The sequence below is a fragment of the Muscardinus avellanarius genome, assembly GCF_963383645.1.
Source record: "Muscardinus avellanarius genome assembly, chromosome: 4".
Lineage (NCBI taxonomy): Eukaryota > Metazoa > Chordata > Mammalia > Rodentia > Gliridae > Muscardinus > Muscardinus avellanarius.
This window is the reverse complement of record NC_137789.1, coordinates 75,915,464-75,938,588: the sequence shown is the minus strand read 5'-3', so window position 1 is coordinate 75,938,588 and position 23,125 is coordinate 75,915,464. Positions and strand designations below refer to the sequence as shown.

At 39.5% G+C, this 23,125-nt stretch overlaps 2 protein-coding genes across 5 annotated transcripts in view; one reads left to right on the top strand and one right to left on the bottom strand.

Annotated features, from left to right (window-relative positions):
* Positions 1-9,225, top strand: part of CLVS1 (clavesin 1) — a gene marked incomplete at its 5' end in the record, with an annotated part of 218,964 nt that extends 209,739 nt beyond the window's left edge. Inside the window, one exon of the mRNA XM_080694467.1 lies at positions 9,029-9,225. Coding sequence (XP_080550593.1) covers positions 9,029-9,116 — 88 coding nt within the window. The 3' untranslated portion in view covers positions 9,117-9,225. The remainder of the gene's footprint in view (positions 1-9,028) is intronic.
* A 3,916-nt stretch (positions 9,226-13,141) lies between these two features.
* The window catches only part of ASPH (aspartate beta-hydroxylase), a gene marked incomplete at both ends in the record, with an annotated part of 234,514 nt that continues 224,530 nt past the window's right edge, over positions 13,142-23,125 (bottom strand). For all 4 annotated transcript variants that reach the window (XM_080693660.1, XM_080693661.1, XM_080693662.1 and 1 more), the window contains one exon: positions 13,142-13,292. In XM_080693660.1, coding sequence (XP_080549786.1) covers positions 13,142-13,292 — 151 coding nt within the window. The remainder of the gene's footprint in view (positions 13,293-23,125) is intronic.

Below are 23,125 nucleotides of genomic sequence, written 5' to 3'. Positions count from 1 at the left end.
GTCCCTTTCTTGTGAGGCTTTTGTAATTAGGACTTCCCCTCCCACACAACTCCTCAACCCGTTCTTCAGTTAGCAAATAGTATGTACTCAGAACACAAATGTGGTCAAAATAAAAAGCAGGGAAAGCAGGATAGCCTTGGTTTTCCAACTTTGAGTTTCCGAAATGCTTCCCTCTCTCCTATTTCCCAGATAATACAAGGATCAACTCAGAGAGCTATTTTCTAATAAGAAAGTAGGCATTTAAAGGAACTCTTTTTAACTCTTTCAGATACTGAATAAATAGTGAAAGGAATCAGGTCTTTCATTTGAATAAGCCATACCCCAGGAATCCTCTCAGCTCTGCTGGAAGCAGAGGGAAGTGGGTATTTTTTCAGGGAGACCCAGCAGGGAAAGCCATCTAACTATCCCAGGGATTGTTTAGACAGGCAGTCCTAGCTCCAGGCACAGATTCCCAAAGTCCACACAATCCCCTAGTGTATGTATGTTGAGAGTGTTGGTTGTGTCAACACACTGGACCATCCAGGGAGGCAGTAGTAGCCTCGGGTACAATTGGAGGCATTGAAGAAAAGTACAGTGAAAATATGTGTGTGTTGGGGGGAGACACCGAGTAATTTTTTTTTTAAGGGGGCAGGCAGTAAGCCAGTGAGTTGAGTTTGGGAATCTATGCGCCCAGAGCAAAGCTGAGGAATTTTAGTGTCCATATAAAGTGCTAGAATTTGGTTCAAATGCAGATTCTGACTGATTAGGTCTGAGATGTACCTGAGAAACTGCAATTCTAACCAGCTTCCAGGTGGAGCCCAGCTGTTGGACCACAGGAAGTGGTAAGGTCCCAGTGTTGTCTTCCTACCTGCCACACTGGACTGGAGATGTCCCCTGCACCTGACCTGAGAGTTCATAGAAACAGAAGAATTAGATATTTTAAAAGTAGATTATTAGTCCCATGTTATAGATAAAATGACTCAAGCACAGAGTGGCTAAATGACTTATCCCAGAACTAGTAGGTGGCATGATGAAATTCACTAAATGTTCTATCTCTTCTGCTATATCTGTCTTCACACTTTGTGTATGCATTCATTCAATCATTCAATCCTTCATTTGTTCATTCCACAAATATCTCTACAGCACCTTTTTTGGCTACTTGCCTTTGCTCATACTACTGCTACTGCCTTGGATGTCTGCTCCCATCCTGCCAGCCCAAATTTCACCCTGTCTTTAAAATAATGGAATAGTAGCTGGGCATGGTGGCAGTCCTCTAATCCCAGCACTTTGGAGGCTGAGACAAGGGTATCACAGGTTTGAGGTTAGCATGCAGTAACTTAGTGAGACTCTGTTTCAAAATAAAAAAGACACTGAAGGCCTGGGAGCATAGCTCAAGGGTAGCATGTCCCTGATGGTAGCAAAGTAGCCGCCTCCATCACACACCTCAACGGCTGTTCCCTGAACACATTCTGAGTACAGAAGACATAGGCATTCAGGAAGAAAAATTGAATTCAGGCTGGTCTATGTCAAAGAAGATTCATTTGACAAAAAAAAAAAAATCAAAAAAACAAAACAGACAGACCTATGAAAGGCAGCTTTTATCAGGAGCACTAGCCATCCTTTTCTAACTCGTCCTGTAGATGGAGTGAGTTGTCAGCACGTCTCAGTTGTCTACAGCTTCCAGCATTTCTCTACCTGCTTCAGAACATCGGCTTTCAGTTCTATCTCAATGACTTCACTGTGGTGTGCACCACCAATTTCAGAGGGAGGTGATAATTAGGAATGCTCTAATACTGACTGGCAGCTCTTCATGCCAGCCTAATCCTAATGAAAAATGACTTGAGTCAAAGCAAGTGGTGTGAGCACCTGCAGTCATTTTTCTATGTTGCTATTTTAAGTTGCAATTGGTAGTAGAAAATTCTCCAGAGATCTCTACATGCCAGGAAGGTAATAATTTAACGCTCCTTGTGACCACCTCGGAATAATTGAACTCACATCCAAATGCATTTACTAGTATGGTACATTCTATTTCTCAAAACTCAATAAATGTACACACCAGAGTACTGAGTAGATCGCAAGGAGAGTTGACTGGTTCAGATATAGACTGGGACCTTACAACTTCCAGGGGTCTGACATTCCTGTAGGAGATGGGTACACCACACATTAGTCATGACCTTGAACACTTTAAGTCAGGTGCAGCAGAATGACTCTTTTTAAAAGAAAATTTTGGTCGGTTGCTCAGTAAAATTAAGAAAAATTTTAACTGAGCGTGTTGGTGCACACCTGTAGTCCTAGTACTTGGGAGGCTAAGACAGGGGGATTGCAGGTTTGAAGCCAATGTGAGGTAACTCAGGGAGATCTTGATTTTAAATAAAGGCTGAGAGTGTAACTCAGAGGTAAATGGCTTTAGATTGGAGACCCAGTACCGAGAGAGAAAGAGAGAGGAAAATAATCATTTATGGTATAAATAATTTACAGCTTCTGAGTTAATATTCTCAGCTTGTGGTCTTGTGTTTGGTTTTCCTCCAGTGGGTAAACAGGGGCTATCTCAACCTCAGGAAGGTTATACTCAGGGATGTGTCAATAAAATCATAAACATGTCTCATTTAAATGATTTCTCTTTCAGAGAGCTCCAAGGACTGCATTCTTTTTTAATCTTTCATAGCTCTGTGAAAAATATGGCAATCATGTATCTTCATTTTACAAATGAAAAGCAGAGGCGGACAGAATGTGAAGTTTTGTAATGATGATAACCCCTTTGTAGGTAAACGGGCAGAATGTTCAATTGCTGCTGGGGTTTCCGGTTCCTTGTGGCCTCGCTTCTGTCTTTTTCCCATTCCCTCCTCCCCATCTCTAAGTTTCTGGCTCACTCTAAAAATAGCTTATGGCAAAAAACAGTAGAATATTGGTTTTCCTTGATTGGTTTTGTAATAGGATGATGATTTCTCCTAGAAATAAATTATTATAGGGCAGTCATCTTTTCCTTGATTCTTGCTTCTTTTCAGGGAAAAAATTAAATGGAAAGCACAAATAAAGAAATATAAGAAGTTTATTTTAGAGAGTCTGGGGTGGGAGAGGGCATAGAATGAAGGGGTACTTTACAGAGAAAGGGCCTGGACGGTAGCTTTCAGAGGAGGACATGTTTATTTTGGTGTGTGGTTTCTGAGACTTCAGTCCATGGCTGCCACAAGTAAAAGCTTTTTCTACCCACCACATGCTCCTGCCATGACATACTGTGCTGGCATAGACCCAAAGCAACAGATCCAAGCAGCCATGGATTAAGGTCTCAGAAACCACACATCAAAATATACATGTCCTCCTCTTAAAGTTGTCTAGCCCAGGTATTTTGTCACAGCAACAGAAACCTGGCTCACCCGTGCATTCAAGAAGTTAAAGTCTAGAAATATTGAATTATTTTATGACTTAGCCATGAAGCATATGAATTAGTCAAAGTTCCTATAGTCTTATTATAAAACTAAGGAGAGAGATGCAAAAGAAGAAGGAAATGAGCTGGGATCTCCATATTCCCTTCAAGGGCATGCCCCAGTGACCTACTTCCTCCAACCAGGCCCCACCTTTATCCTTCAGCCCAGACCTATTTCAAATGATGCTCTCTTCATATGTGAAATCATCAAATATCACTATCAATAAAATGTCCAGGGAGGGAGAGGGAGAATGGTGGGATTGGAAGTGAAAGCATCAAGTGCTGTGTGCACGTATGTTCCTATCACTCCGAACTTCCTCCTTAGGATGTATAATTACCATGTACCAATAAAAGTATATTTAAAAAAGATCCAAACTATAACACGAGAAGGATAATAGCTAAAATCAAGCACATGTGTTCTGAGATGACTCTAAGCTAAATGCTGTCTATGCCTTAATCTACTCCACGACCCCACCCCCATATTGTGGGTCTTATCATATCTGCCTCACACACAAGGAGGTGGATTCACCCAATATCACAAAGTCAGTGGTGAGGCCCTCACTTAAGCTCAGGCCAGAGCATCTCTGCACAATTTCTTTCCACTCAAAGTCACTGGGAGAGAAAAAAAAAAATAAAACTTAATAGAATGACTTAGAATTCTATTGAAGAATAAACATATCTTTTTTTTTTTTTTTTGCGGTACTGGGTATGGAACCCAGGGCATCCCACCCCTAAGCTACACCCCCCCACCAGCCCTATTTTTATTATTTATTTTTAACAGGGTCTCACTGAATTGCAAAGAACCTTACTAAGTAGCAGAAGCTGGCCACAAACTGTGATCCTCCTGTCTCAGCCTCTCAAATCCTGAGATTACAATCATGTGCAATCATGCCAGGATAAACATATTTTTTAAAGAATAAATTCTGTTTCTGTTTAGAAGTCCTTTTACAGGCTCAGTGTTATCAGATAATTCTGTCCTATCCCACAAAGCCAGATCTATTATTGACTTTAAGAAAAGCAGTGCTGAAGAATTCGGATGAAAGGATGAGTTTGGCCTCTGGGAAATGAATGTACAGGTCCTGATTACAAATGGGGCCCAGCTGGATCGCCTTGGAGGAGCCAGCCCCGAATGTCCTCAGCACTCTCTGACTCATGGTGAATAAATGCCTGGGCTTGAAGAACAGAGATCCTGCTGCTTTTCCAAGAGGCCACACAGCAGAAGCCAGCCATGTAAACTTATTAGTAAGAAAAACACATGGGGATTGTTAGCTGTGAAGTTAAGACAGCTAATACAGTTCTGAACCTAAACCTCTGCTGAGCCAGATCTCAGTCCAGTTGAAAATGTATGCAGGACTCGCTCACGGCCAATGTTTTCCACATTCGTCTCGTTCTTCCTGGAATTTAATCATCATTGAAACGAGTAAAAATTAAACCATAGCTATACATCTTTAGTGACACAAGGGGGAAAATTCTAAATTTGGGGGAAGAAAAGTACTGAAGAATGGAGGGAAGGAGAGAGCAAGGTTGGAAGGGAGGGAGGAAGGGAAAAGAGAGAGAGAAAAGAAGAGGGAGAGAACACACAGGAGAGAGAGGGAGAGAGTAAAAAAAAAAAATGTAGCTACAGAATGAAGCCTTTGTTAGGGTTTTCTGCTATACCACTAAGATAATGATGGCTGAAATGACTCAAATTGCTCCTCTGCCTGCCCTTGAGGTTAAGCTGGCTTTCAGTGTGGAAAGAGGACCCAAGAGAAATGTTTATTTTAGCAGAAGTGTTAAGCTTCTCCTGAGAAGGCAGAGCCACTGGATGGAGAGATTACCACCAGGAGTGAGAAGACAACAAAGCTTCCAGGCCAGTTCTTTCTCTGTGGTTGGTGCCCTCAGACTACAATTCCTGAGAACTCTGTTTAGATCTGGTGGAGACATTCTTATCAGCGAGCAGTTGATTAGTTTTCCTAGAGGGTGTTTTGACTGAACTAAACGGACTGAAGGCAAGATTTAAGAAAGGTGTTTCTCTTGGCACGCACACACATATATACACATACACACACATATATACACATACACACACATATATACACATACACATATACATACATAATACACACATTAGATTTTTTGAAAAGCGACATTTGGGTTCTATTTTTCCAATGAATTTCATAGTTTATAATATAGTATGTTACTTATATAAAATATTTGTTGTGTGACAAGGCAAGTAGAATTATGTCATGATGAAAGAGGCTACTATTAACTTCTCAATCAGGGAAAAAAACAGATCAGAAAAAACATTGTGTTTGATTCCTCAGGTGTAGTGTCTCAGAAATGTTTTATTGTTAATTACCATTCAAACAAGACATAGTTTGTTGGCTGAGATAAGACGGCCTGTAGTCCATATCTTTTCTGCCAATACATCTACTGGAAGAAATAATGTAGATCCCAATTTATCCCATTAGGAGGGGACAGTAAACTCTGTCACCTACACAAGGATGGTGAACAAGGCCACTGTGTGACAGACTCTCTTTCTTCCAAAGCTGAAACTCCCTCCTCCCCCAGCTACCTCTCCTCTGGCAAGATACTGTCCTGTCCTTTATAGTGATGGCAGAGTGTTTATGGGTATATGGCTTGGTGGCTGATGCTGTATTTCCACAAAAGAATAAATATTTCTGCACGTTCGCTCATCTTTGGCATAGCAGATGTTCACAAACATTTCTTAGCATGAGTTAGTGTGAACAAATCATGATTACTGGAGAATTTATTGATTGCCCCCATAATGATTCCAAGAACAGGGAAGGAAACGTGTGGAAACAAATCCAATACTCATGAAAACCACAGATAATCATTTGGACGAATTCAAAGATTTTAAGATAAAACAAAAACAGAGATAGGTTGGAAACAGGCAAATTAAAAAAGATTTAACATTCAACCATGTATCTTCAAGACAGGAGAGAAATGAGTGAACAGTAGCATTTGTAAATACAGCCAGACTTTCCTCTCTCTGTGACATCAGTGCCCGAGAGGCTAATGTGATTCTAGATAACTTCAGCAGAAGCATGCACAGAAAAAAGAAACGGAAGCAGGCCCTTCACTATATTCTGAATGAATTCACTTGGCTGATAAGGACAGACTGAAGAGTGTTGAGGTGGCACAAGAGGAATCTGGCACCTTTTGGCTCAAGAGGAGTCTGGTTAACCTCTGAGAGCGATGTGGTAGGGTTGGAATGCACAAGCTAAATATATAAAGGGCTGTTCCACAGACTACCAGATGGACTGCACACACAGTCTGCCTTCTGTATCTGTGGGTTCCTCATTATGGATTCAACCAGCCACATGGAAAATACCTGCATCAAAAAAAAGTTTCATTGCTGCTGATACATACTATGTCTTAGGCTTACAAAGGTTTTATCGCATCTGTTCTGAACAACTACAGACTTTTTCTTGTCATTATTCCCTAACCAACACAGTATAACCACAGAGCATTTGTATCACATTAGGTATTATAAATAATCTAGAGATGATTTGGGGGATACAACGGGTAATTGCATAGGTCTTATGGAAATGCAATGTAAGGGACTCAAGCATCTGTGGATTTTGCTATCCATGGGGTTCCTGGAACCAGTCCTCCATAAATCCTGAGGGACAATGGTAATCTGGTGGCTCCAGGAGGTGGACCTCAAACTGCCTATACACATTTTGAAAAGACAGATTTGAATTCCATGTAAGGAAGATCTTTCTTGTAAAGCTGCCCATTTAGGAGCATGGAGGAGAAAGTTTCTGTAGTTGGATATATTTAAGAACAGGTGCTGGTGGCTTTTTACTGGAGATTTCCTATTAGGTCAATTGAGATGAGTTGCTAGATTTTTCTCTAACTCTGCAACCGTGACTCACAGGTTGTATTGTAAAGTAAAGACAATCCACCTACCAGAAGAGAAAAGTAGTTTAAAGTTTGTGAATGTGGATGGCCATCAGTCTCCTTCCTTTCCACAAGGGCACATGAGGCTGAGCCCCAAGGCAGCTATTCAAGCTTCTAGAGCAAGGTGGTCTGTGTGGGCAGTAGTAGTGCTTCAATTTTCATGTTTGTGGATTTTGTTTTCTTGATCTTCAGGTTTTCTGTTCCCTATGTAAACCAAAACTCCTTCCTCCCATATACACTGAGCTCTTAACTAAAACAAAGAGCAGAATGCACAGGAAACATCTTAAAGAGCTGACTCTAAACTACTAGGGCTTCCTCTGCCCCACTGTGGCGGCAAATAAATCCATTACACTTTCAAAGGATGGACTTGAATCTGAAGTTAGGTCATTTGAATGGATTAATATTTATAGTAGAAACCAACTGATCTGGAGCAATCGTATTGATTTGCTTTTTATTTCCTCTTATTTTTCTTTCTGTGGTACATAAATATCCTGAAAGGGGACAAGAACTTTAGGCAGAGAATTATTTTTGTGTTGTGGTGCAAGAAACACTGAATATTTCAGCTAAATAGCCCTGTGGCTTTAGAAGCACGCAGGAGCAGTGTGGTGATAATAATCTTGTCCTGGTCTCCATTACCTATTTATGTTGCCTTTCTTATGTTTGACTTTTTGATCCTATATTTTTTTCCATCTCCAAAATGGAGACAATAATAGCACCATCCCTTAGGGTCGTGAAACTGAATTAAGTTCATAAATGTAAAGAACTTCTCAGACCAGCACCAGGTATACACATAACAAAGTGTTATTAGAGATTGTGCCTAGGATTCTCAAGACCAATTTTATGTTTGATAATTTAGTAGGACTTACAGGATACAGCAAAATTGTTACACTCATAGATATGGTTGATTACAGCAGACCGATACATATTAAAATCAGCAAAAGAAAAAAGGTTCATGGGATGGAGTCCAGAGACCAGGTACAAGCTTCTAGCTGTCCTCCCAGAAGAGTCACACAGACAGAGCTAATTCTCTCAGTAATGGTATTTGACAACATGTGCAAAGTGCTGTCCACCAGGGAAGCTCCCTTGTATTTCGTGTTCAGGGTTTCTACTGGGCGATCAGTCACGTAGGCATGCTATGCCTGTGTAACTGACCTTAGTTGATCAATCTTCAACCCTTGTTCCCCATTTTTTTTTTTTTTTTTGCTAGAAGAGGTCAAATTAATACAACGTGATCCAAAGCTATGCATATAAAAACAGCCATTCACTATAAATCATACAGGCAGCACAAACTATCTGGCATAGTCTATAGCCTCAGATATACAAAGTCATTATTAGGAAGGATATCCCAAGGACACAGAGGAACCAATCAAAGGCCAGTCCTTAAGACCTTTGGATCTAGGAGTAATGACACATGATATAATCTCAGTATGTGGGAGGCTGAGACAGAAGGATCACAGGTTCAAGCCCAGCCTCAGCAACTCAGCGAGACAGGAGGATCCCAGGCTCATGGCTAGTCTCAGGAGCTTAGCAAGATTCTAGGCATTTTAGCAAGACCAAAATAAAAAAGTAAAAACTAAAAAGGTTATAGCTCAGAGGCAGAATGTCCCTGGGTTTAATCTCTAGCACCAAAAAAAAAAAAAAAAAAAAAAAAGAAAAAGAAAAAGATTATTGCCACCATGAATTGCTTGTGACTGTGTCTGTTTTCCTTCCCCTTGCTAGGTCTCAGTCTGTGGTAGAAGCTGGGACCCTGAAACACGAGGAGAAGGGAGAAAATGAGAACACTCAGCCACTCTTGGCTCTGGACTGAACCTGGAATCACCCTGATGCTCCCGCACACTGGCCTTCAGTGCTACCTGCCACCCGGGAAGCACAGCGCAACTGACCCCCATGGACCATGCGTTCCCTTCTACATGAGGTCCTCCACCCCCGTCCCCCAGCGGTGACTGTCACCAGCCATGGGTCTGAGTAGCCAAAGTTTGACAAGGATTTGAGAGATGCTTTTTTCCCCATTTTTTTTTTTTTTTTTGCTTTTAATTGAGGGGATTGGAGAATAAAGCAAGGCACCTATGTGAAAAGGATTCCCTCTCTCCACATATTTATGATATCAAATAAACTGAAAAGTGTAAAACTAAATTTGATGTACGTACTGCATTAGGACAAGAATTTTGTTGATGAATGACACAAGAAGTCTCTACAGTTTTTGCAAATTAGGATTAAGTACACTTCCAAGTAAAGACATTATAGTCAATCTGAGCAGACATGACTATCAAATTTAATGTTACACAAAGCCTGAGACAATGGTGTATCCAGGCTGGGCATGGTGGCACACACCGGTAATCCTAGTATTTGGTAGGCTGAGAGGAGGATTGCAGGCTTGTGGCCACCTTCAGCAACTTAGCAAGGCCTTTCATAATTTAGTGAGATCCTGTTTCCAAATAAAAAATAAAATATGGGGGTATAACTTGGAGGTAGAATGTCCCTGGGTCCAACAATCCCCAGTAACACACACACACACACACACACACACACACACACACACACACACACTAGTTATCTTCAGTAATTTCCATTCCTACTGAATTATTTTCTTTGACTTTATCACCAGCATCAAATCGTTCAGCTTAAGAGCACAGTCATAGGTCTGGCTATTTGCAAAATTTTCTTATTTTGACATCCTGCCAAAAATGATTTTGATGTCACATCTTATGGTCAGGCCTCTAGCTGACTTCCTTGAGCTTACTTCAAAAGAGGGCACATGCAACTGGAAATGTGATTATTTCATCTTAGTGATTTGATTTCCCACAGGCATCTTGAGAACCCATGAGTCTAGCATGTGTCTGCAGAGAGGAGGTATCTCATTGAAAACATGTCAGTGATTAATGAATCCATTTGAGTTGGTTTATTTGGGTCACTACAGCATAGAAAAGTGCTACCACACCATTTAACTCCCATCCTCCTGCAACCATAAAAGGTATGGAAAAAGGGCCCAGCCATTGCTGAGCAGGAGACAGCCAGCCACGCAGAAAGACCCTTAAGGATGCTAGGATGCTAAATGTGCAAGTACTGAAATAAGAGAAGACTAGGAATGCAGGATGAAATGCCAAAGATTATTTTATTTCTTTATCTATTCTCCTTAGAAATGGAGTCCCCAACAGCCCATTTAAAGAAAATCAGATATAAAGATAAACAGATATCATAGAATGATATCCTTATTTGTGCCATGTTTCACAAGACCAGTTGTATATTTTTAGATATCTCTTCTTTGCCCAGACATCTGCATGACATTAACATTTATTAGTAGGACCATTGGTGCTCAATGTCAAATAAGAAATATTTTAATTGATAATGGGCAGAAAATATGATTTTACTTTAAATATTTGGGAGGGTTCATCTGTTAACCGAATAAGGAAAAGAGTGAGCTATTCAGCTGGCCATAATCACCCCAGTAGATACTGCAAATCTTAACCACTTATTACACTTTTCCTCAATGGATCTAATGTTTTAATTTTTTTCTACTGGTAGAGAATAATAAGTCATTTTTATATTCTACCCTTGAATAAATAAAATGAAAACAATTAAAAATATTTCTCAAACAACCGCATCACAGTATAAATAAGACCGATTGATTTTGGGTTGTCATTTCAAGTCACAAAACGTAACACTGAAATAATGCTACAAATGCAGTGGGTGAAATACTTTTCTGAAGATACAGGTAAGAGAAACAAAAAACAAAAGAGATTTAGAAAATCCATTTTATTGCTTGGGTTTATACAACATATGCAGGATCCAAGTATTTAAAATGCTACTGAAGTCAATTATTGCCAGCTCTTTGCAGCAATAATAATACTTGTGGCTTTTCAATTGGAGATATTTAGACTCCTATTGTAGTGACCAAATTTTAAATACCATTATTATATGTATTAAGTTAATAACTAGTTTTTACTCTTTTCCATAATTTCATTAAATGAATGTAATGATGTTTCAACAAAAGACAACTGAAGGTTTGAATTTCTTCATGTGTATGCAATATACATAGGAGAACCAAATTCAAAAAGTGACATGAATGTTACTACATGAACACTGGATTGTATTGTTCTTTGTCAGTTATTTCCTCTGTTTAATAAATACTGAAGGACACAAATACTTTTATATTTTGGTAATTAATTTTGATATTTTGCCTCCCATGACTTTCCATTTGCATTACTGGGATTTTTGAACACTGGCAAAACAGAAGGAACAGGACAAGTATTTTAGGAACAGGAAAATTAGTTTGCAAGCTCATGTACTAAAAGAGAATGTCCTTAAGGTCAATTTCAATATTAAAGACTTGAATTTTGAATGAGACAAAGAAAACCTCATCTTTTATTCTTAGATAGAAAAGAAAGCACAAGTGGTTTTTCTACCTGTGCACGAAACTTAGTGACCTACATGTTGTCTCTTTAGTATTTTTTTGTTCATATTGGCTTAGAATTCAGTGCGTGAATATCATCGTTTTCTTATAATTAAATTTAAAATACAAAATTGAATGCATTAATACTTCACTAAGTTAATGACTTGATCATCTTTGGAATGAATAGGCAAGATCACTTTCAACTCTTACTTCTATGCCATGGGTCATGTTAAACTAAAATTGGATATTAATTGCTATTTCACAATGATGTTAAATAACAGAAGTTTCTCCAGCTGGGGAGATAGAAGAGTCTTCCAAATTATTTTAAAGACTGGAGCGATTTCATCTCCTACACTCTGGATGAAGCCCTGGTGCTTCCGTAGCCCATCTACTCTGTTATTTTACATTTACAAAACTGTGATGGGAACCTTCACAGTTTTTATCAGAAAGACTTCTTGCCACTCACTCCAATCAACACTAGGCAAAGACACCCTAGATCCCAGGCCCAGTGTCACGAATAGCAAACAGGCCGGGATCCAGGTGTCCCTCCAGCTGTCTAGCTACCTAATTTTGAGAGAGAGAGAGAGAATGTTTAGTTCTATAAAATTTCCATCTCTTCACAAGCCTTAATACTTGGCACTAAAAAATTTACATGCAGCATTTTTTGATCAAAATATAAAATAATTTCATGTCCTTTCTAATGTAAAAATGTTCCTCATAGAAAGAAATAAAAATTTGACAGTATCAACACCATCATTAGTACAGTGAGAGGAAAAACTATGAGAACTCAATGAAGATATAAAAGCAAACAGACTCAAGGGCAAGGATCAGTACAGGTCTAAGATACTTATAAGATAATTATACTTTTCTCTTTTGTATTAGAAAAATAAATTGTCTTTTTATGAGTATCTTTTACTAAAATGAATTAAAAAGAAGCCTGAATTCATCAGGAAAGTTGCCATTAAACAGCTGGAAGTAAAGTACTTACAGAGCTTGCCATTAACATCAACAAAAAGTAGTGGTACATGATGCCAAAATGGTTTAGGTACCCTAGAAAAATATAACTGCATAGAAAAACTACACACTAAAGCAATCTATTCACAGTTTCTATGTATATTTCCACTGTACATCAATTTATATCTATTCTATGTGGAAAAATATCTTTGGCTGGTAAAGTAGAAGATATCAAATGTTCACCTCAATTCTGGGCATATGATCAGTGCTGTCATGGGATGAAATAGAACAGAGTATTTTCTAAATGAATCACAGCAAGGCAAATACTCCCTTTAGTATCTTCCTAACCCTGGGAGGAAGTTCTGAATTTTTCAGGCTACAAAGTCAAGGGAATTAAAAGCCATGGTGTTTGAACTTCTACCTCCACACCTGAAGGGAACCAGAAGGCAGCATCTCTTCAGGGTGTCCCCAGACTGCAAGAATTCCTGCTAAATTGCAGGAAGGCTGCGTCTCTGCTGGGGAGTCAGCTCTGGGTGCCACACATCCACGATGAATATTAGCCGGAAAGACGAGGCATCCTGCCATACCTCATGCTCAAAAGAATCATCAAAGATGAGCACCTTGCCTTCTTCCCAGGTCCTGGAAGAAAAAACACATGTGTTTTTGAGTATAGCTTTGAGTGGTCCAGATGCCTGATGATAGATTCCTGTTTAGGTGCAGAAAACTTTTTGTGGTGATTTTTGGGATAGATTCAGAAAACTAAGCTTGAGCTTATTTTTCTTTGATGATTAAAAAAAGTCAGGATTCTTATTATAAAAGTTACTTTCCATTGCTCAGCACTGAAGATGTGCAAAGGGTAGAGGACTGGTAATGAGGACAACTGATTTTATTTCATGTCCACGAGTCTTCTGGACCCAACAGCTAAGAAGGGCTCATTTAGTCAGGCAAGCATCCAAACCAATGTCCTGGTGGCTGCCACACAGGATGATTTCCTGGTCAGTGAGTCCATGCTACTCTCCCTGGCTTTTCAGAGACTGGTTTAGATCTAAGGGAGGCCACTGGGGCTCAGACATCTCTCTGCCTCTGGGGCACCTGGCAGGCATGGAGTCTGCATACTTCTGTAGGAATTTCCTTTCAGCTCATCCCATTTGTTCAAGTTCCATGGAAGAAATGAGCCTTGACTTAAGTCCAGTGACCAGAAAGTAGATAACCAAATTAGGTGTTTCCTTGCTAGCATTCTGGCTGAGAGGAATGGGCAGATTGGGAATAAATTTTATTTGTATTTTTAGCATCATCTGCTATGCAAGTGGGTTATCCATGGAATATTTTAAATCAATGCTGTAAAACACCCTATGGAGCCTCCAGTGCTACCTCAGAAGAGATCTGTGTGGGGACCAAGATCTAAATATAAGGTTAGTCTAAACAAAGCAGTCGGGAGAGAAATATGCAGGAGTCAGTTACAGGATGCCTTTTTAATTCAAAGAAAGTTTATGAACTAAGTCAATCTTGTCATTATAAAATGCAGATTAATTTTAAGACATGAATCAATCAATATAATAGATGCTGTTATGTTTTCAAAATAAATATTTCATCAGAAAATTTTCTATAAATGTTAAAAATTCCACTTGCATTTAAAATTTTATATTCTGCATTAGCAAATAATTACATTTATATTGTAGGAAACTCTAAGTTGATTTCAAATCACCAAATTATGATAGTCTTTTCCTTGGGAAAATGAGTGGTATCTTTTTATTTTCCTCACTGGATGGTTACTCAGTGCAAATTGACTGATACTAGATACTGCAGCGTTTTTAACCACAGCACTTCTGACATGGGGACCAAATTATTCTCTGTTGTCTTGTGCAGTTAAGATGTTTAAAAACATCCTGGCCTCCACCCACTAGATGGTGGTACCATGTCCACATCAATTGTGACAAGCAGAAAGATTTATAGTCATTGCCAGATGTCCTAGAGTAGGGCTATGGGAAGGGAGATAAAATAATTCTAGCAGAGAATAATAGACACATTGAAGAAATATGACAATAAAAGTTCCAAGTTATTTCAATAACTGATAAACAAACTACTATTTACAAGTTAAAAGTTCACTGAAGTTGGGAACCAAACCTCTACTTCTGCTACCCACCTGTCCATCCCCCACTTTGACAATATACTCTCATACCCCTAGCCTGCGGTTTACGTTGCTTGTCTGTTTGACACAATTCCTCTGTGTATTTTAGAGTTCCATTAGCGTTCCATCCAAGGTAAACAAAGGGCAGAAATTCAGACTCTGGAGCAAATGGCAGAATAGGGATTCAATAATATGTAAAACTGAACTTGAAAGGAGACACTAACAAAAGAAAAGAAAACCCCTAAAACCTGGCCTCTGCCCCCCAAAAGAGAAATGGTCCACAGCTTGAAGAGTTAGGCAGTCATTTTTTGGTCTTAGTGTGGTCAGAGGGTAATCAATGTTAGTGTGTGCCACAGACAAGACGTCAATACGGGCAGAAGAAAAGGGGATGTGAGCTCAAAAGAGAAGGTAGCACCCCTGTTCACAGAAGCACTGTCATGAAAGCTGAAAGGCAGAAGAAACCCAAGTGTCCATCCATGAGTCACGGCATAAACAAAATGTGGTGTATGCATACACCATATTAGAAGGAAAGGGAATTCTACCTTTAAAAGGAAGGGAATTCTGATGTATGCCACACTGTGGATAAATCTTGAGGCTGTTATGTTAAATGACATAAGCGAGTCACAAGTGGACAGATTCTGTGCAGTTCCACTTATCTGAGGTCCTACACTGGAGACAGAAAGTGACCAGGAGCCACCAGGGGCTGGGGGAGGAGTGGACAGTGTGACAAGCGATGGATGGTAGTGACCACTGCACAATGTGAATAAACTTTAATGCCACCACTTAACAGTAGTGGGTGGTTAGTGCGCATTTTATTACATTTGAATAAGAAAAATGGGGAGAGGCAGTGGAACGCTGTGGGGAAGCCACGGCCTTTGGCCTTCCAGTGGAGGCTGACTCAAACCTCTTGGCTCCAGCAATGATTAATTCTCTGACCTGGGGTGAGTTACTGATGCTTCTTGACTTCTTATGGGATCACACCCTGAAACCAACTGAACTGAAAAGATCGCAAATGGTAAATACATTTAATACATCTAACTTAACAAACATAGTGCACCCTTGCTTACATTAAATGTGCTCTGAACACCTACATTAGTGTATAGGTAGGCAAAATTAACTAACACAAAGCCTATTTTATAACAAAGTTTATCTAGGAACAATGAAACTATGATTCCAGTTACTTAAGAGACTAACACAGAGGATTCCAAGTTAGAGGCCACCCTGATCAACTTAGTGAGCTTCTGTCTCTAAACAAATAAATAAAACACAATGTTGACTATCTCACGCTCTTTACTGAATGCCTATATCTCAGAAACACTGGCAGCACAGTACACTGTAGGCTGTTGGCTGTTTCCCCTGTGATCTGGTGGCTGACTGAGGGCTGCAGCTTGCTGCCCTGGCCCTGCTGCACCAGAGACAACTGCATTGTGCGCCCAGAAGATGATCAAATTTCAAAATTCAAATTGCAGTTTCTAAGGCAGGTGTGATGGCACATGCTTGTCATCCCAGTGCTTGGGAGGCTGAGAAAGAAGAATTGCAGGTTCGCAGCCAGCCTCAGTCATTTAATGAGGCCCTCTGCAACCTAAGGAAATCCTGTTTCCAAATAAAAAAATACAATAGGACTGGAGGTATAGCTTAGAGGTAGAATGCCCCTGGGTTCATTCTCCATCAATCCCTACTCCCTCTTAAAAAAAAAACAAAAACAAAAACAAAAAAACCCTGCAAATTGAACCATTGTTAAAGTGGATCTATCTGTACTTAGCATATTAGAGTCTTTGTATTTTTATCTGAATAATTGATTGGAAATTAGCTTGTAGTTGAATATATAGTGGAAATTTAATTAATGGTAGAGATTATAAAATAGGAAAGAAAATAAAGAAAAATAATAAAATACAAAGGTAAAATTTTGGGAAATAATCTAATTTACCAAAAATTAATTATGTGGACATCACTTCTTATGTAACCAGCCTTCATTTGAGAAAACTGAAAACTTCCAAGGAAACATCAAGAATCTACATAATTTATGAACTACACTTTATGCAGCAATGACAAGTGATTCTCAAAATTTCTTCGGTGGCAGAGGATCTGAAATCAACTTAAAATACTCAAAGTAATTAAAATAACAAAATAGAGAATTCTAGGTTGCACTGAAGGATATTTTTCATACTAGGTTCTGATAGGTGTAACAAAATCACAGATTTAGAAATATTTAAAAACATTAAGCATTTAATTCTCTTACTTAAATTCCCTGTGAATTGGGAAAGACTATTAGCACCAGAACATGTGAGTAACACATGAAAGACAATTGTATACAGGAGTGGAAGTAAGAACCACTGGCTTATGGCTTTTCAGATATTAAGTCAAATATGGATTTTTGTAAATCATTAATTAACTATTTATTTTACATAAAGGATTGTTAAGCCACTTAATATTAGGGCCATAAAATTTTATGGGGAGAGCTGGTCATGGTGGCACATACCTGTAATTTTAGTATGTGGGAGGCTGAGACAGGAGTATTGAGGGTTTAAGGCTAGCCTCAGCAACTTAGTAAGACCCTGTTTCAAAATAAAAAATTAAATAGTGCTCCTGGGGGTGTAGCTTCCTGGAGATAGAATGGCCTTGGGTTCAACCTTCAGCACCAAAAAAAAAAAAAAAAAAATTAGGAGGAAGTATGTCCTCTTAGACTTATATTTGTCCTTTTCTTTTATACATTTACCTAGAAAACAGCAAACATACTTACTTAATGCAGATTCTTCAATGTAGATTCCTTCTGAATACTTAAAAAAAATGGTGCCTTTAAATTAGTTTTGAGAGACAGAATGACTATAAGTGAATCTACAATTAACCTAAAAGGTGTAAAAAAGCAAGGGCATCAGAGCCTTGTTGTCCAGACCCCAGTGACTCCAGGGTCACACTAGTATATACAACAGAAAGAGGCATCAAGATGTCAAAGGTCTGTAGTTCTCTTCTGAATGAAAGCCAAAGGCTCATTATGATGTAAGAAAAAAAAAAAAGGCATTTCCAGACCCTTTGCTTTGTGAGTAAAGCTCCACCAAAGATGAAAATTACAATCAGCTCATAATGTGGGAAGAACTAAAAGATCAGAGCATCTCAGGGTAAACTTCAGAGAGGTCATCCTGGAGGTGGTCCCAAGCCCTTCTCTAAGGGCTCAAAAAGCCAGGACTGGGGCTGCAGGGGCTGGATGGTTGCTCCAACTCACGCTAGAATGTCTTGTCATTAAGCCAAAATAACTGGTTACAAGATAAAGCAATATTACATAATTTCTCAGTTTCTCAAATTATTATAATTGATAATAATGATACAATCATGGCAGGGCATACTTAATAGCTACAATTTTGTCCTAGAATTACCATTAGTACTAATAAGCCTGGAATAACACTAGGTGCCTGCAGAGTCTTCCACCTAAAAGCTCTGAAGGCACTACCGTGGCCAAAATGTTCAGAGAAAAGCACTGGAGACAAGCCCACTCTCTTGGTGAGGGCGGAGTCTACAAAAGAGGCAGAAAGTCCCTGGGCTTGCTTCATGACAGACTGACACTTTTGCTAAAGATCACTGTTCTGGGGCATATTCAAAGTACCTGTAAACACCAAGCCGAGGTGGCCTACAGGTATGTGTGTGTGTGTGTGTGTGTGTGTGTGTGTGTGTGTGTGTTACTGGGATTGAACCCAGGGGCATTCTACCTCTGAGCTACACTCCCAGCCCTATTTTATTCTTTATTTTAAAACAAGGTCTCATTAGGTTGTAGAGGGCCTCTCTAAGCAGCTGAGGCTGTCTACGAACCTGTGATCCTCCTGTCTCAGTCTCCCAAGTACTGGGATTACAAGTGTGCAGCACCACGCCTGGCTGCCTACAAGCTATTTAAACAGGCTGAGTGAAAAGGCCAAGAGCTCAGGGATCAGAAAACCAACACAGCTCTTCTTAATTCGATCTACTGAAGTTCCCCAGTTCTGACTCCACTGGAAACCCTGCACATGCTGTGACTAAATCGGATCCTCCTCCCACTCCCCAATACACAGAAGTCTCTTCATCTTTCTCCCTCCCCCCCACCTCTTTTTCTGGAAGCTAGGACACCTGTGTTCTCACTCTGGCTCTCGATAACTAGACATCTGAGTGGCAAAGCATTTCAGCTGTGGGCCTGAGTTTCTCCATTGGAGGCAGACAAGATATCCTCTAAGGCTTCATTCAGCACTAAAGTTCTCTTAATTCTCTGAGCCAAAGTCTTGACTATGACTTCATTCTTTAAATTACAGTTCGCAGCATACATTTAACAAACTTTCATCTGAGACATGAATGGAGTATATGCCATTTTGTTTAATGTCAAAATATTGGAGACCTGGGGATATATCTTGGTGGCAGAATGCACACATAGCATGTACAAAGCTCTGAAGATGATTCTCAGCATAGAAAAATAAATAAATAAATAAGTAGGTAAGTAAGTAAAAATAAACAAATATCCATTACAATATGGCTAACTTCATACAGAACCTCTTTTTCCTGCAAACTCTGTAATAGCCCTAGACACCACCTGGCTTAGCCCTGTCTCTGTCCCTTCTGGGCAAATCCCTCTTCCCCATCTCCTTTAAGATCATTCTCATCTCAGACAGTCACACTCCAGATGGCAACACCCAGTTCCAGTGTTGCAAGTGTGCTTGGTCTCATTCCCTGGAATGTAAAAGACAGACGTCTCTATTTCTGCAGCAGCCAGATAACAGGGTAATAAAAATTAAAATATACTGAATGCATTTAACACAGTATTTAGTAAATATAGTTCTGAGTGCATTCAGATCAGCTGCTCCAATACTCAGAACCACAGTTTTTCTTTCCATTTTACAGATAGGGGGATTGAGGTTTAATGAGGCAGTAGAAGTTGTCTACAGTTACACTTAGCAAGAGGGAAAAGCAAGGATTTAAACCTAGGTTGTGTGACTTTGATGCTCCCCATCTGTCTTTATGAATATGCATACTGCTTAAAATCTGCTAAGTAAAACCTCGGAATGTATTTTTTTCCCATAGAAACAGGGTGTGGTGGCGCACGCTTGTAATTCCCGCGCTCAGGAGGTGGAGACAGGAGGATCACGCAGGTTCGAAGCCAGCCGTGCTGGCTTAAGAGACCCTGTTTCCAAATAAAAGTATAAAATAGGACTGAAAGTGTAGCTGGGAGGTAGAAGGGTTTCCAGGAACCCCAGTACCACCAAGAAAAAAAAAAAAAGAAACATTATTATACACAGTCACTCATTCCAGAGCCATATTAAGAATGATCATGAGTTAAAAAACGTTTGGGGCCGGGCGTGGTGGCACACGCTTGTAATCCCCACGCTTGGGAGGCAGAGACAGGAGGATCACGCTGGTTCGGAGCCAGCCTCTCTGGCTTAAGAAACCGTGTTTCCAAATAAAAATATAAAAATAGGTCTGGCAGTGTAGCCCGGAGGTAGAAGGGTTTCCAGGAACCCCAGGACCACCAAAACAAAACAAAACAAAAACAAAAACAAAAACGTTTGGGGCCTGGCCCAAGAGCCTTCACATCATTTACTACTGCCATAAGAAAATGGACTCCAACCTCTTAAGGTACTTCAACAAAGGTTCAGAGCACAATTCACTTTCAGTGTAGGAATTTCTATTCCCTGTGAAAGTGTAGATATGCATAGTTGTGTGTAGGATACATGTAACATCCACCTTGCTAAAAAGAGATGGGGCTTACACTCTGGGTCGATATGTTTAACTCAAGTTGCTCAAATGCAAATGCAGGAAAAAAGAGGACCACATGTAATTATCAAATAATAAGCAACCATTCAGGAAAACATTACATTCAGTTAAAAAAAAACATGCTCTTTATGTTCTACTGTTTCAGATGGGCTGCTACAGTGGTGACCTAGGGTAAGATCACATTACACACAGGTAAAAGACAGACTAATCTTGTGGGAGAGAAGATCTATGATTTCAAGGAAAGTAGCAAAAATCATGGGGTAAAACAACTTGGTTCTAAATGATTTCATAATTCATAGCTTCTATAATGTGATTTGAAAACTTTGTAAGACTTAGTTTATCTTCTCACTCTGTGCCAACAGAACAAAATAAATATTGTCTGAGCAATTAGTGGTTGATTCAAACAACTGAGGTTTTCTTAACTGTTAACTTTTTCGAGTATGATTTCTAATAATCTTCCTGATTGAAGCCTTGAAACATTAATGAAAATATATGTTCTCAAATGTTTGGAGTATGTGGGGAAAGGCCATTATTTCTATAGCAACAGAGAGGAAAATTAAATGACTGATTGCCGACTTACTTCCTCCACCTGTCACTCAGTGACACAAATGACAACATGTGCCTTCCTGGCGGCCTGTCAGTCTTGTCCAATGTTCATGCAATTACAGGCATGAATGCCAAGTCTCTTGGAGGGGTGTGAGATCACAGACCACTCTCCTAGTGCAGGTCTGGCGTACTTTGGAAGGGCCTCCTAGAAGCTCAGAAGAATGCATTCTTCTTCATAATCACAAAAGCCCACACAACTCAGCCACTCTGTAGGGCAACAATTTCCAGCTGCTGGTGGCACATTTAGACACTGGCTTAAGTTTATTCAACTCTGGATCAAAGTTGCTAACAAGCTCATCTTATGGTCCATAAATCATGGCCTGCCCAGGGTGACACAAACCACAGACACCAAAGTGGAGACTCCCTGGATGCTTTCTCTACTTGTTATCTGATTGTCTAGCAACAAAAACCAGTATTCAAAATTATCCCTTTGAAAGGACAGCATGACCCTATTTTGTAAACAATAACACCAAAATCCCCCCAAACTCAAAACCTATATATAGCAAGGCTGTGACATTGTGCCTAGGAACAAAGACTTTTAAGCTAAAAAGCCTGGAATAGTTTCTAATATTGTAGTGGGCTGAATGCCCGCCTTTCTCCACTTATGACATATCACCCCAGAACCTAAGTTTGAAATGGCCTTTGAGATGAGATCATTCATCTTAGACTAGGGTGGCCTCTAAAATCAATGATAAGTATCCTTACCAAAAAAAGAGAAGAGACACATGGAGAAGTTGAGTATAGAGGCAGAGACCAGAGCAATGTGTCCACAAGCCAATGACTACCATTTATCACAAGAACCTGGGAACAGGGTGAGAATGATCCCATGAAGCTTCCAGTAGGAACCAACTCTGTCGCCAGTCTGTGGTAATTTGGTACAACAGCTGTAAAAAACTAATACAAGTATGAACTTTGGGTAAAACTTACACTCTATTTCTCAGTCTCCTCAGTTATAAAATGGGGATTTTAGTAATCTTAATTACATGGGGTGGTTGGGATTAATGAATTAATGTATGTAGAATCAACAGAACCGAGCTAGGTACATCTATATTACCAGCACAGTATATATTATGTCATACCTTGGATAGAGAATGTCCCCTGGAAGAGCTCATGTACTGATAATGCAAAATGTTCAGACAAGATGATTGAATTATGATGATTCTAATCTTATCAGTGGATAAATCCATTAATGGATTAGTGGATTCCCTGGGTGGTAAGATAAGCAGGTAGGGTGTGGCTAAAGTGGGTCACTGGGCTACAGCTGTGGGGACTGTAGAAATGTCCCCTCTTCTCCTTACTCTCTGCTTCCCACAACCATGTTCTGAGCTCTGCAGATGTGACCCAGCCTAACATGGACTGAAAACTTGGTAACTCCCAGAATTGTGAGCAAATACATCTTACTTCCTCTAAATTGTAGTTGTCAGATATTTTTGGTCACAGTAGTGAGGATGCTGAATGAAACATACTACTAGGATTATCATCATCCTATAGGCACTGACAAGCAATTGGGTGATATCTTTGGGTATTGGTATAAAAATAATACTTTTTATTGTGCTTCTCTGTGTTTTATAAATTATGTACAAGGGACACGTATCAGTTTTGCAATCAGAAGGCATTTATTAACTTAAGGTGATCATTTTACTTATAAAGACGACATACGTGCAAGCTCATTATCAAAGAGAGCTGCACTACGGTTTGTGGTGATAGAATATTTAAAGAACAAATGCAGCATTCTCATGGCCCTAGAAAAATATAAATCTGGTTTTGAATACCTGAGAACCATGGTATATAAATCACTATAGGTATCCTACTCTTTGAGAAGGTGAGATGCTCTTAAAATTACTTCTCATTGCCAGGCAGGAGGAAGTCTTGATACGTGTGCTTCTCCTTCCATGCTAGTAATATTTCTATAATCATAGTATAAAACTTCTGAATTTCATGAAACTTCTGTTCCCAGAGTTTATAAAGTGACTATCTACTATTCAGATAAGTATTTAAGTATTTTCACTAAATG